Raw genomic sequence first — 13259 nt, forward strand, 5'->3', positions numbered from 1 at the left:
ATCCTATCTTACATCTTAGGCTTCAACTTTGACTCCAACTTCTCTAACCCATTGTCAATGAGCTCGTCTTGCTCCTTCTGATCAGTGTGCACATCAGATGCGGGCTCGAGAGTGAGAAGCTTATGGGTTCCATCAGAATTAAGGCCCTCATCCATCTCCTCGATCGCCACCCAGAGGCGTTTGGGGTCGCGGAGATAACGCAAGCTCTTCATCGTGTAATGGTCAATGGCGAAGCCGTCCTTTTCCATCTTCTTGATTGCATTAGCGGTTTCCGGGATGTCCTGTGCATTCGCGTATCCGTTGATGATGGTGTTCCAAGTCACCTGGTTGTACTCCACGCCGTGCTTGGCCATCATCTCCTTGACTTTCTCAGCTGCATCGGGCTGGCGACTGTAATTGAAGGCACTGAGGAGGATGGTCCAAGTGCGAGGCGTGGGGGAGATGTGCTTGAGAGGCTTGCCGGCAGTAGTCTCTTTCGGCAGGGCAGATGCGTCAAGCATGTCTTCGACGAGACGTATGCTTGACCGTAGTCCACGGCTGCTCTTGCGGAAGGCGATGAGGAATTCATTATAGACGTGGTCAGTTTCGACCAGAGGGGCGATCGATGGGTGGCCCTGCTGCACGAGCTCGCGGAATCTGTCATACATATGATGCACTTGCGATATCCGATTCCTGCAACGGAAGAATGTTGCTATCATGAGGAATAAGGATACCGGAGAAGGTGGGGTTTTGACTTCAAGTCCTTGAGTTGGCGGCGCTGTATAGTGGGGAGGGAGTAGAAGGAGTTCTTTGAGCGGTGTGATGTCGTGGATTTTGTTGTACATGTCCAGCATAGAGTAGAAAACTCCTGAGGGGTCGCTCTCGGGGTCAATATGCTTGGCGGTAAAAGTGAAATGGGCGTGGAAGATTTTGCTGAAAATGTATGGGTTGTTTCGTATATCCTCTTGCATCTCGACTTCCCGCACCAACTCGTCCACACGACCCCGGTCGCCTCGAGACACCGCGTCAGTGAGGAGTGTCAAGTATGTATAAGAATCAAAATCGTGGTGGTGATTCTTCATGAACTGAAGCATGTCCGCGCCCAATTGAGGGTCACCGGTTTTGTAGGCATTGGCGAGCACGACATTCATCATGTCTCGGTCTGGCTGGACACCCATTTTAAGAAGCCGTGGGAGGATCCGGAAATTGCGTCCTCCAGCCTTATCCTCAACAGTGTCAAGGGTCAGGAGCTTGCAACAGTGCCGTAGGACTCCTTCAGAGTCCATGGAAAATTCAGAGTCATTGATTTTGGGAATGAATTCGAGGGCCCTGAGGGCATATTCGACGTCATTCAACTGTGTGAATCGGTACATGTAGCAAAGTGCTGTCTGTGCTTCCATCGTGATGCCTCGCTCGTTCATTAAGCGGAAACTCTCATAGACACCTAAGAAGCCTGCTCGGCGAATATAGAACCGTATACCTTTTTGTGGTGGGGAGATAATTGGCCAGTCCTTCGGATCCAGGCAAGTCGCAACAACCGATTCGAATGTGTGGGCACCCTTCGTCCAATCCCGGAGCTCTTCATAATGAAATTTCTCCAAGTAGGCCAAACAATCGACAACCATAGTAAAATCCGGTTTATCCCGTGGCTCGGTCGTGACGAGTAAAAACTCCAAGGCCATTGCCGGGTTATTTTGCAGCAGCCAAACGGCCAGGCGTTGCCAGGCCCAGGCTCTGGTAGCACGGTTCATTGCCAGCCATGTCTCTCGAAACCTGCCTTGACAGTCATTAAGTAGCAAGGCTAGCAGTTGCTCGCCATCTTCTCTCAGTTTTGGCAATGCAGCTTTGTGCAAGACCTCACGGCCATATGTCTTGGCCTTGTGAATTGCGCCATATGCCTCTTTCCACTGGCGGAGTCCCAGATCACGCGTATAAAGCGAATTCATTCGCATTGCAAGCGACAGGTATAACCCTCGATCGGTCAAATGTCTACCCTTGTTCAAGATTTCGCGGTTGACTCTCTCGGCCGCCATGGCCACAAGCTTGGGATCGGCTTGTCGCACATAGGCGACCTTCTTCATTTTGTCATTTGTTATAATCGGTGTCGGTGACGACTTTCGAGATTGGATTGGAGGCTTCGATTGTCCATGGCCCATGCCATACCGATGGTTTGCGACCTGATCCGATTGTCCACTTGTCGGTGAATGTGAACTGTCCGTCGAATCGCGGTTGTGTTGATATGACATGGGGTCAGGAGCATCATGTGTTACGCCGGGCTCTAAGATCGCTGGGGCATTGTATGTGGAGAGGCGCACTCTATGACCGACATTCGCTGTCCCCGACTCCCGATACCATCGGCCTGCGCTCCGACATTGTGGTGAGAGTAACCCGTTGAGACGGGACCGAACGAGTTGGTGCGGACACGATGACATTCAGAAGCTTGTATTCGCAGACATCGGGGAAGAAGACCAAGACGAAGAAAATAATTCAAGTATGGCGCATGGGGGAGGAGTCAAAGTCCAATGCCAGACAGAAAGTTGAATTCCGCATTCCGCCCGATTTTGCCGTGGCTAGTGTGTGGCGCACCACATCTACTTTTGTCGCTCCATCGTCCTTCAACTTCCAAGCAGCGGAGGAACTTGGGATTTTCTTCCGATTACTTCAGTCACTTTACTTTCCGGTCCTCAAGCCCAGATATACTCTCCGTCATCAGTTCAATTATCACTCAAAAACATGTCGTCAAGCCATGCCAATCTTGATGCGGCATCCATCGACCGCAAAGCCCGGCTCGCCAAGCTCGCAGCTCTGAAGCGCAAGCAACCCGAACAAGACACAAACGAGGCCGTTGCAGAAGACCGGGATCTGCCCGATGCCGACGCCAAGCCAGATGTAACTGCAAAATACCTGTCCGGCCGCAACTACGACCCCGAGACCCGCGGGCCTAAACTGGGCTTCGAGCAAGGCCCGCACGAGGGCCAGGTTACGCTGGAAGCACAGGCGGCTGAAATTGCAAGGGCCACAGCGGAGCAAGCCAAGGAGGACACGGGTGCCGATGAGCCCATTGATCTGTTCAAACTACAACCTAAGAAACCCAACTGGGACTTGAAGCGCGATCTGGACGAAAAGCTCAAGACTCTCAATGTACGGACGGAAAATGCAATTGCCCGAATCGTACGGCAGAGGGTAGAGGATGCGAAGCGTGCTGCGAAGGCACGGGGACCTAAGTCTAACGGAGACGAAGAGGGAGAGGAAGTGGGCATGGAGGGTGAGACGCTTGTTGAGGGCATCCATATGCGCGAGCGAGAAGAGAAGAGCGACGAAGAAACGATTTGAACGTGATACCCTTGGTTGCAGGAATGTGAGCGTCGTCTAGGTCTTCTGCCTCCACCTGTAATTGTCTATATTCTGTCCATTTAACTTATTCCTTTTTGTTGTCTTGGTTGAGGCGTCCAATTGATGCCATGGGCATATTGCGCACAAAAATGAGGCGTTGGGAGGTTTGCCACTTAAGATTCTCAATGGGCATGTATCTCAGTGTTCTCAGTGTCGTCAGAAATCATTATTGGATTTTTCTCTCATTTTTTTTTCGTTCCGCTGTCGAGAGACAGATATTCCAAACTCCGCAATGAAGATGCTAATGATATACTCGGTCATGTACATATCTGACGGAACACGAATTGGCGCCGTGTCCCCCATCAAGATCTTGCGCCGTAAGAAGCCCCAATGTTGCAGAGCAGTTTTTCAATTCAATTTTACCGTCCGTTATTCATGGCTTGAGTCAAAGCAAGGCGCTTACTGAAAGGACTCAAGCTTCGTTCCCGAGGAGGCTGATTCTTCTGCATTATGGGATCAGGCCTAGACCGTCCATGTTGAGACTGGCGTGGTGGGCTTGCTCGATCACGGTATGATCGGTCCTTGGGAACATCCTGAGCCGTAGCACGTGATTCTTCCACTCGATTCTTATCCAAACTCTTGCTTCGGCGGTCTCTTCGCTCGCTATGTCTTCCCGCTCTACGGTGACGACCTCGTTCTTCGGGGCTAGATTCTCGTCTCCGTCGCCGAGTGTTTCGATCATCAGTTCGCTCCCGGGAGGGTGAGCGGTTCTTTGGGCCTGAGTGGACTGACCCAGAAGAACCCTCGGTAGAATCACTGTAGCGTCTCTTTCGGGACTTTGCTGGCGGTGCTGATGAATCATCTCGGCGACCTCTGTCGGCTGCACCGTGTTTGTTGCGGCGGGGAGACGAGGAATAGGATCGATTCGTGGATATCGTTTCCACAGAGAGGGACCTAGCCCGCCCCGGAGACTGAGCGTTGCGATCTGTCATATCGTCAAGGTCTCTCTTCCGGCCACGCTCTTCCTCCCGGGTAGCAAGTAGTTCATCCGCTACACCCTCTCTTCATACAGGTTAGCGTGTATTCTCTTGAAAAAGAAAGTGCGGAAAAGACAAATATATATGTGAACTTACTTCCGTAGCAGCTCATTTGGATTCTCGCTTGAAAGTTTGGGCATCAATTCTGGATTCAGTAGCTGCTGAGTTCTTGAAGGTCGCGGGATGTATGGGCGCTCTTGTGCGGATGCCTTGCAATCAAAGCTATAGTGTCGTGGATCGGAGTTAGTCAAACGTCTGAAAATCAAGTGAAAGAGGGTACATATCTCGTCCGAGGCATTTTTGGCACAGTGTGGTCGCGGTGGCCTTGTTGGAGTTGGAGCCTCCGAGCCTTGGGGCGTTTCGATATCGGTTCATTGGAGCTTGTGACGTTGTAGGTTTGCGTAGAAGCCTGGATTGGCAGGTGCTTTAAGTTTGAAATAGGGGTATTAGCATGCCCACGATGAGAAACACAGGCAAAATCCGATGTAAAGCTGATCGGCGCAAATTAGTGGTTGTTAACCTCTGAACCCCAAGGGAAATTGTAGGCGCGCGCCAAGGGCGGTCGGGCGCGGCATAATACCCACGAATCTTCAGGCAATCAAGAAATCAGAAATCGGATTCCCAACGCTCCTTCTCAATCCCGGAGTTCATTGTCAACGTTCAACTCATCCATCTCGGACGGATGATCTAGGGTTGAACGGCTCTTCAAATACTCGTCGGATCTGGGGAATCCCGTCAAAACTCAGTACGAGATCTTCATCTCCCTGACTATGAGCCAGCTTTGATATCATGTAAGGCCCCGTTGCCTGATTTGGGTATATTTCTTGCTTCATTGAAGTGGATATTTCTTCTCATTAGAATTATGGATCTCTTTTGTGTTCTCACCATGCACGGTGCTAATGCGCACTCTCTACAGCTTTCTCCATGGCGATTGCCCTACCCCAGAGATATGTCTTTCGTTTTGGGCTTGTGTGAAACGAAATTACGCAGCGACATTACTTTCAACCAAACAAGCTTCGACCCTCTTCACACTTGCGAATCCGAAGCGTGCTGAGTCCAGCTGCTGCTTGACTTGATCTCGGATTTTCATTTTTTTCATTTTTGAAATTCAATCATTCTCGGCGACCATCCCGCGGAGTATTGTCATGGCATCAAAAAGTCCCCCAGGTGGAGACAGTCCTCTCTCCTTTGCAAAGGTAAGCCAAGAGTATGCTCCACTGCCTCGTGGCTCATCGCTAATTCTGTGACAAGATTGCCGCTATGCCCGCACCCCTCAAGCCACATTCTTCCTCCGTATCTGATGAAAATGAAATATGCCAGCCAGCAGAACAACCACCTTGCTCAGAAGCAAATGGCTCCGGTGCAGCTCTGCCCAGCCAGCATAATCTCGACAAAACGCCAGAGGCTAGTTCCATTGATCTTGCTGTTGATGATCTAGGGAGAGGTGTGCAAGATATTGGCCTCACCTTGAAGAAACACAGTGATGGCCCAAGCTCTCTCGCTGGTGGCCAAGACAATAGCTTGCTCAAGCGCGAGAATTCTTTTGAAGATGATCGCACTCATCTTTCTACCTCATCCACAAAAATGACCAACTTCGATTCCAAGAGTCTTGCCTCGGTGACGACATTTGCAATGGATGAAAAGGATTCTGTGCGTCCCGATGACAGTGCTAGTGTCCAAGCCATTGATGAAGAGGAGTCGCTTTCTGGACTTGCTTCTGGGGCTCCAAACTCAGTGGCAGGCTCCGAAGCTGGCAGTCGCGCGTTTCGAGATCAGTATCGAGATGGTATTCCTACACGCCCACGCGGGATTTTGCCCGTGCCTCCTCTCTTTGATGGAACGCAGCCGGCAAATGGCACGATTCCTCCGGATTCAGTCGCGAATAACTTTGTGATTCCAGCCAACTCTAATGGCATTGAAGATGGCCAGATCCTACATGGATTTCCCTTGGAGCCGGATGAAAAGCTCCTAGAGGCAATGAAATCACCGAAGGATCGTCTGCTGATCCTGCAACTGGAGGAAAAGATTCGGTACTTTATCAAGGACTGCAATGAACAATCTCTGGAGTTGCCCCCTTCGAACGCGTTTGGCCGACTTCTTGCACACAAGCTGGGGGATTACTATCACTTAACACATTTTGTCGACAATAATGTGACATCGGTCAGGCTTCATCGCACACCATTCTGCCGGCTACCCACTCCTTTATCTGATATACATGCTGCCTGCAATAGCACTCCTCCTCCAGTCGTTCCGGCAATGAAAATCATGCGCCGAAACGATGGAGGGCAATTCGAAGGAAGTATTGGAGGTTCATCGAATCCTTCAAAGGCTAACTCGGAAGATGGCGATAGTGGACCAGATGGAGAACGCCACGGATCTTCATCCGGCGCTACGCCAGCGAAAGATCGAATGGCTTTAACTAGGGAGGAACGGGAGGCTAAATACCATGAAGTACGTGAACGGATCTTCCGTGATTTCCCCGACAGTGCCAAGTCGGATCCGGCCAGCGGTGATTCGAACCCCAACATGTCGCGCTCCAGCTCGGCAAGCGGCCGCAAGAAGAACCAGAGGCAGCGAACTCCCCATGATGACAGCTTTGAGGTTCGCTCGCAGTTCAACGCCTACTACCCGGGGATGCAATATGGAAATGGTACTGCCCAGTACAACGCTCCTGTAAATGATGGCTCATACCCCAACCAAGTACCTTACTTGGTCGGACCTGGTGTGCCGCCACCCTCTGGCGGATACATGCCATCTGGTCAGAATGGTGCCATTTATCCTGGACAACTGAACATGAACATGAATGCTGTCTCCCAGTATCCGGCAATGCCGCCCCAGGTGGCCTCCAATGGCTCATGGCAAGGAGGAAACATGCCGCAGCAATCCCCCTATTCCGGGTATGCTTCGATGAACCAGCCGTCCTCGAACGCGTCCTCGCCGGCAATGAACAACTATGCCGTGCCCAATGTGGCGCCGTATCAACAAACCCCCAATTGGAGCTCGCCTCCTTTCCCCACAAATTTCCAGCAGTCCCCGCACCAGCGAAATGGACCTGTCCACTGGCCCAACTATCCTCAGCAGCCAATGGCTTCCAACATGCCACCCAACATGCCACCCAACGTGGGTCCTAATATGCCGTCCAATATGGGCGCATATCCTTATGCTCAATACCCCGGGCAACATATGAACCCTGCTCTTCAACATTCTGCTGGATCCCATGCAGCAATGCAGGCAGGATATGCCAGGTCACACTTCAACCCCCAGACACGCTCATTCATCCCCGGCGGTGCTCCTCTCGGTCGTCACCCGAACAAGAGCCAACACACAATGCAGCCGTATGGTAACATGCAATCTGGTGTCCAACCACAATGGAACGGGTATCCGGAACCCGTCCCTAACCGGACCATGGACTCCACCCCGGCTATGAATTCCAACCGAGTTCCCACCGGTCCGCGAGACTCGATCGCGAAATGGGGCACTCCAGCTCATCTTCCCCCAAACCCCCGCCATCCGAAGTCCCCTCCGACTTTGACCTGAAGAACCGACCCGTCCCGGCCTCGGTTCCGGCCCCAACATACAGCAGCAATGGACCACTTGTAGTCTCGGGAGGCACCACTGTCTCCAAACCGAACTAAAGAACTATGATTTTGGTCGCATATCTACTATTTGTGTTGTATCTGACTGTGACGTGTTCCTTGGACCTTTCGAAGTGGGGATATGAACTATTGTCCCGTAGCATATGGGATAAAGGTTCATCTGTTCACCGGCTGTGTTCCAAGATTTGCATCTACAGTACAATGCATGGCGATATGGGTTCTTGTGCATGTACCTAGTCGCTCTTAGCTAGTCATGAACCTGTTCAACTTGTGCTTTTTTCTTTTCTTATTTACCTATTTGCCTATTCGTATGCGCCTGGCAACCGTTGCCTGCCTATGTAGACTCCATGAATAATTAAGCAAACCATTAGCCTTATACTCCATATTTCACAACAAACACCACGTCAAACTATGTCTTGCCCTCTCTTTGAATAAAAGGATGGAATCCCCAATTACTATTTGATTTGTACTTTATTATCGAATCGAATACTAGCAATTATGCAACCTTAGTACTTCAAAGTCCCTTGTTGAGAACCCTTGCTACCTGTTAAGATCAAAAGACTCACGTCTTGTTTTTTTCCACCATTATGATGTCCCCTTCCGGGCCGTTCCGGGCCGTGTTCCGGGCCATGGCCCAGGTTCCGGCTTGTTCTATAAAATTCAATTTTGTCACCACCTGTTCAGATCGTTTCGATGATACGATAGTACGTTGAACGCAATGCCCATTAAATACGATTCAATACGATGAACGCAATGTCTCATTTCTCGTCCCCCACCTTCGTTTGCCGCTGCCTTAAGCCACTGGAAAATTATAAATACCTGGTCCTGCCCCCCGAACTTCCTTCTCTTCTTTCTTTCTTCTCCATCCTAGTGCAAGGGCTTAACACGTATCAGTGAGGAGAAATCCGAGATCGTGTTTTTGCTGGTTGAAAACTACCTAGCCTTGACTGCTTCAAGTGGGCCTTCGGGAACCTTGGGAATTTTTGAAATACCACTGCCTCAACTCCTTGACTTCTTGGTCTTCGAGTTGAACTTGATGCTTCGATGGGAGACCCTTCAGTCACCCTCGAGTATCTTGAAGTCTTTTCACTACTTGTTACCCATGCTGGTGGCTCTTAGAGAAGAGATGATTCGTCTTCCTCATGATCATGTCCCTTGAATAAAACCCCCCATATCTACTACCTACGTGTCTCACACGGTCCAATCTCGTACGCATCAACTCAGTGCTACGCAGTAGTAACCATCGCGGCCCAATGCCCATAAGTAAAATGCTCACACCACAAATATACCGCTTAGATCTCCACTTGTTCTTCACGGGAGTACTAACATCAGCACTCCCGCTCTCATTTACTTGTGCTTAATCGTGATGGACAGCTTGCTTATTGGTATCCGTCTGTCAACCTCCAGTGTGCAATCCCGGCCATCAACCTGCAGTGTGCAGTCGCCGTTGTCACGCTCGATTGTGCTTAGTCGCACGGCTATAACTTGTTTGTACGTGTAGGTCGTAGGTGGTGGCATTTGGTGTGTATTTTCTTCGGTCATCGGGACACTGATTTTAGGGACTGTCTCGCTTTGCGTTGGGCTTTTTGCTATCCTTGGTTCGCTAATCAAATGGTCAAATTTGCTACGTGGACTGGTGGGTTGATACTGATATTTCATACTGAACTTTTGAGGGGCTCCGAGATTGGTTGGTATATTGATATGAGTTCTCATTTTATGAAGTCCAGGGAGTCAAGTCAATACTCTTTTTGCTTGCATGTTGATCTTTGGCTCCCATGTCTGTTGATATCATGGCTTGACGACCAGCTTACGTCCACATATATTGAGATCGTGACTCCCGACATCATACCTTTACACTTGGACATTAAGTGTACGGGGAGATAGAAATAAATCATCGAAAAGATTTGCAAGATATACTACCTAGTTTCTCGTTCTACAGCACTCGAAATTGCATACCTGGATGTCTGAAACAGCCTGTTTCTTCCCATAGTATACGCCTGAAACCTGTCCCTTGAGCCATTCTGGAATAGACACTCCCAATTCGAGCCGGCTGAAATTCGCAATCCAGCCATTGTACGATAGACCGTCCTCTTCCGAGAGTGGAGTCTCATCTGCAAAGGTTCGCGCCAGGTTAAACGCTGTATGCTCGAACATATTCTGAGTGGGCCATCTTGGGTCGTCGAAGCCGAGCGTATCGATCGATATCACCGTAAAATGCCGCAACTATAATCAGAAGGTCTTTGTTGAGAGTTGGAAGGTCGGGTGTGAGTGGATTGTAGAGCATCGGCCGAATCTCTTCGTCTTTAATCGCGAAAGGCGCTGGCTCGGGGTCTGTGTCGTATTTATCCACACGCCGGTCTTCGCCGATATCGCAATTTCCATCGTCCATCGCCCAGTGTAGGCCATTGTACTGCGACTTCGAGTTCCGCCCCTGTTGAACGAGAATCGAATATGGAGATATGACCGGATGGCCGTATCACTGTTCAGGTTTCCAGGAACGGGAGTGAACAGCTCTGGTACAATCGTCCATGGCATTGTGCTTGACAGCAGCTTTCATGATAGCATCATAGGTGGCCACGTAACGGCTCTCGCGTGCTTCTTCCGCAATGTGGTAATCGGGTAGGTGATCCAACTCGTGAAAAAGATCTGTATAACCCGCAACGGCACATGCACGACCAACCACGTACTTCATGTGATCACATGTCGACATGCCTGAGGCCATCCGATAATCTATAAGATGAAACTAATTTTACCACAAAGTACAAAGTACCATAAGTAGCAACATCTGAGAGCGATGGCTCCCAATGCCAAGCGTATTCCAATCGGCGTCCGGCATCCTTTGCATGCACCTTGTAGATCTCCTTTTCACGGTCATACTGCTGGTCCCCCTTCTGCATATGTACATGCACGCTAACAGACCGAGGGCTGTTTTACCATCGCCTTTTGCTAGCCACAAAGAGCCTCTTAATCCGCTTAATCCGCTTAATCTACTCAGATCCCCCGCATAAGGCGACATGACATGCATATCGACAAGATTAACGATTACACGGCAAACCATAGACATGACCGTTTCCATTACACGCGCTGCTGAGTAGAGACGCAGTATGTGTGAGAATGGATCTTTCACACTTGAAAATTTCATCCCAAGCTGTATGGATGATGTAAAAGTAGTGCATCAAAGGTCTTGCAGGAACTAGGTATACTAGCAGCAGTAGGGTTTACTGGCACCACGTGATCTCCAAAGTATAGCACTTTAATTGGTTGAGTATTCACACACGTGATTCTCTTTATATTTTGAAGAGGGTCAGTCAGTACAGAAGCTACCAATCTAGGGGTACCCAATCTAGGGGTACCCAATCTAGGGGTACCCAATCTAGGGGTACCCAATCTAGCATTGACTTCTCAAGTGGCATATGTCCATGATCAATAATAAAGTATTAGACGAAGAAACTGCACTTGTACTCTCCATATTCCACATCCAGTTCTGCAGCACTCAATCTATACATGCAGGCCCCCTCAGATATCAACCCCCATCTCATGAAATATACGGATTCTTGGGCGGATTATACTGTGGCCTAGACTGACGAATCCCAAAGATTACGGAAGGAACAATAATAACAACCAGAAGAACAACAGCCACCATAGCCGAACCAAAGATGATCCACTCCCGCCGACGAGACTTATGGCGCATGACCGTCCCCGTCACAGAATGTGACTCCAAATCTTGCTTCCCTTCCGTAGCTGCTGCAGACTGCCGACCACTTGAATCTGCCTGGTTTCTGTCTGCAGCTCCGGCTCCGACGCCAGCTCCAGCCTCAGCCTGCTTATCTGTGTGTTTGTCGTCGGGATATTGATTGACCTCCAGGTTGCAGTCCCGGTCGCTAAACTCGAGTGTGCAGTCCCGGTCACTGACCTGCAGGGTGCTGTCTCCGCTCATGCTGTGTTCGATGGTTTGTCGAGGTGGGTATGACGCTGCCACTTCTTTGTATGTGTCGGGGTATGGGGGGGCTTGGGGCATTTTGCCGGAGCGGGTTGTGTGTTTCGAGCGACATCTTTTCCATTTTGAGTATTTGTTTCTATACTTTTGTCTGATCTGGGAGAAGGTTAGCAAACTTGAACACTAAAGAGTATAGTTGGGTATTGGGTTTGCATACTTGATACAAGATTGCGGTGTAGCAAGAATGGGTGTCGAATGCTGAATAACAGAGAACTAAATACTCTGTATTATTTGATCAGAGCACAGGTCCTGCTGAGCACTGGGGTATTGCAGGGGGAAATTGAGGCATTGAGTGTCTAGGACTGAGATAGATGAATAAATGACCCCTTGGGCAGAACTGCTTGGCCTGCAACAGCATGCGCTTGGGTCATATGCTGGAGAGTCCAACTATCGATAGTTCTGCATTGAATTTTATTGTCCCTTGATTGCAATTGCCATATGCGGGTGGCGCTAGTCTGTTCTGTCGAAGCTGCAGCTGATGTATCAGATCTCGTCAACCGCCCTAGGAAATGGGCATTGAGAGGCTGCAGGGAATTTTGGCTACTTTCTGGAAAGATTAGATGATGGATGACTCCATGAAATGGCAATTCTAGGTCTAATTGCTAGAAGTAAGTTTTGTCTCGGTCGAGGAAGCTGTGGAGTCCTGTATATATAGTTTTTCAATTTCTTTCTAGCATAAGCAACATAACTATCAACCACGCAAAATCTCCTTAGTATCGATATCGATGCAATGAAGCAGTTTTTATTTGCGGTGAGTCTTCTATTTGATCTACATTGCAGGACAAGGCGTTTGTGTGAAGGTTTGAGATTCATATGTTGAGGCCTTGGTCGTTAGGCATCACAATCGTCGAAATGCCGGGCTTCAAACGTCCGTCTATGGGTAAGTCTTAAGACTAGTTGACACGTATTTGACCTTGAAATGTTGTTTACCAGGTAGTGATTAACTTCAGATCTATATATAACTCCGAAAATAAATTATATCCTACGGGCGTCTCACGTGCATGTCTTTACCAGAGCTTAGAAACCAACGAAGAAATGCGAAGAAAGAGGTATCAAAATCTTTTATACAGAGGCTATGTCACATGCGCGGGTGCAAACGAAGACCGAGATGCCATAATAAACAGGAAGAAGACGGAACTCCTGGTAAGAAAAACAAGTAAAGAACAACGGAGTCAATCCCGGAGATCAAGCGGCATGGTGCCAATAGCAAGCACACCCGTCAAAGCCCAGCAGAAAGCATATCCCAGACATATCCCGAAGATCACCCCCAGGCTGGGGATTCCGAGACTGAACTCCCACAAAGGAGAGGTAGCACTC

The 13259-nt window shown here is 49.4% G+C and overlaps 6 protein-coding genes across 6 annotated transcripts; 2 read left to right on the forward strand and 4 right to left on the reverse strand.

The window, feature by feature from the left end:
• Positions 1–8: 8 nt before the first annotated feature.
• On the reverse strand, positions 9–2411 carry N7519_000201 (pentatricopeptide repeat protein; the record flags this gene model as incomplete). Its single annotated transcript, XM_057286980.1, has 1 exon — positions 9–2411. One exon carries the CDS (start codon positions 2409–2411, stop codon positions 9–11), a length of 2403 nt encoding a protein of 800 aa, XP_057153063.1.
• A 301-nt stretch (positions 2412–2712) lies between these two features.
• Positions 2713–3312, forward strand: N7519_000202 (CCDC12/cwf18 family protein; the record flags this gene model as incomplete). The annotated part of the gene is made up of 1 exon (XM_057286981.1): positions 2713–3312. The coding sequence occupies one exon, from the start codon at positions 2713–2715 to the stop codon at positions 3310–3312; it is 600 nt and encodes a 199-aa protein (XP_057153064.1).
• A 419-nt stretch (positions 3313–3731) lies between these two features.
• N7519_000203 (zinc finger CCHC-type containing 10) lies at positions 3732–4724 on the reverse strand (the record flags this gene model as incomplete). Its single annotated transcript, XM_057286982.1, has 3 exons — positions 3732–4374; positions 4446–4571; positions 4630–4724. 3 exons carry the CDS (start codon positions 4722–4724, stop codon positions 3732–3734), a joined length of 864 nt encoding a protein of 287 aa, XP_057153065.1.
• Positions 4725–5494: 770 nt separating this feature from the next.
• N7519_000204 (putative R3H domain protein) lies at positions 5495–7886 on the forward strand (the record flags this gene model as incomplete). The annotated part of the gene is made up of 2 exons (XM_057286983.1): positions 5495–5545; positions 5601–7886. The coding sequence occupies 2 exons, from the start codon at positions 5495–5497 to the stop codon at positions 7884–7886; spliced, it is 2337 nt and encodes a 778-aa protein (XP_057153066.1).
• A 2190-nt stretch (positions 7887–10076) lies between these two features.
• N7519_000205 (uncharacterized protein) lies at positions 10077–10842 on the reverse strand (the record flags this gene model as incomplete). The annotated part of the gene is made up of 3 exons (XM_057286984.1): positions 10077–10376; positions 10455–10675; positions 10716–10842. 3 exons carry the CDS (start codon positions 10840–10842, stop codon positions 10077–10079), a joined length of 648 nt encoding a protein of 215 aa, XP_057153067.1.
• Positions 10843–11480: 638 nt separating this feature from the next.
• On the reverse strand, positions 11481–11963 carry N7519_000206 (uncharacterized protein; the record flags this gene model as incomplete). Its single annotated transcript, XM_057286985.1, has 1 exon — positions 11481–11963. One exon carries the CDS (start codon positions 11961–11963, stop codon positions 11481–11483), a length of 483 nt encoding a protein of 160 aa, XP_057153068.1.
• Positions 11964–13259: the final 1296 nt, after the last annotated feature.

The sequence above is a fragment of the Penicillium mononematosum genome, assembly GCF_028829835.1.
Source record: "Penicillium mononematosum strain IBT 11891 chromosome Unknown utg000001l:1.0-4488741.0:1.0-4491989.0, whole genome shotgun sequence".
NCBI lineage: Eukaryota > Fungi > Ascomycota > Eurotiomycetes > Eurotiales > Aspergillaceae > Penicillium > Penicillium mononematosum.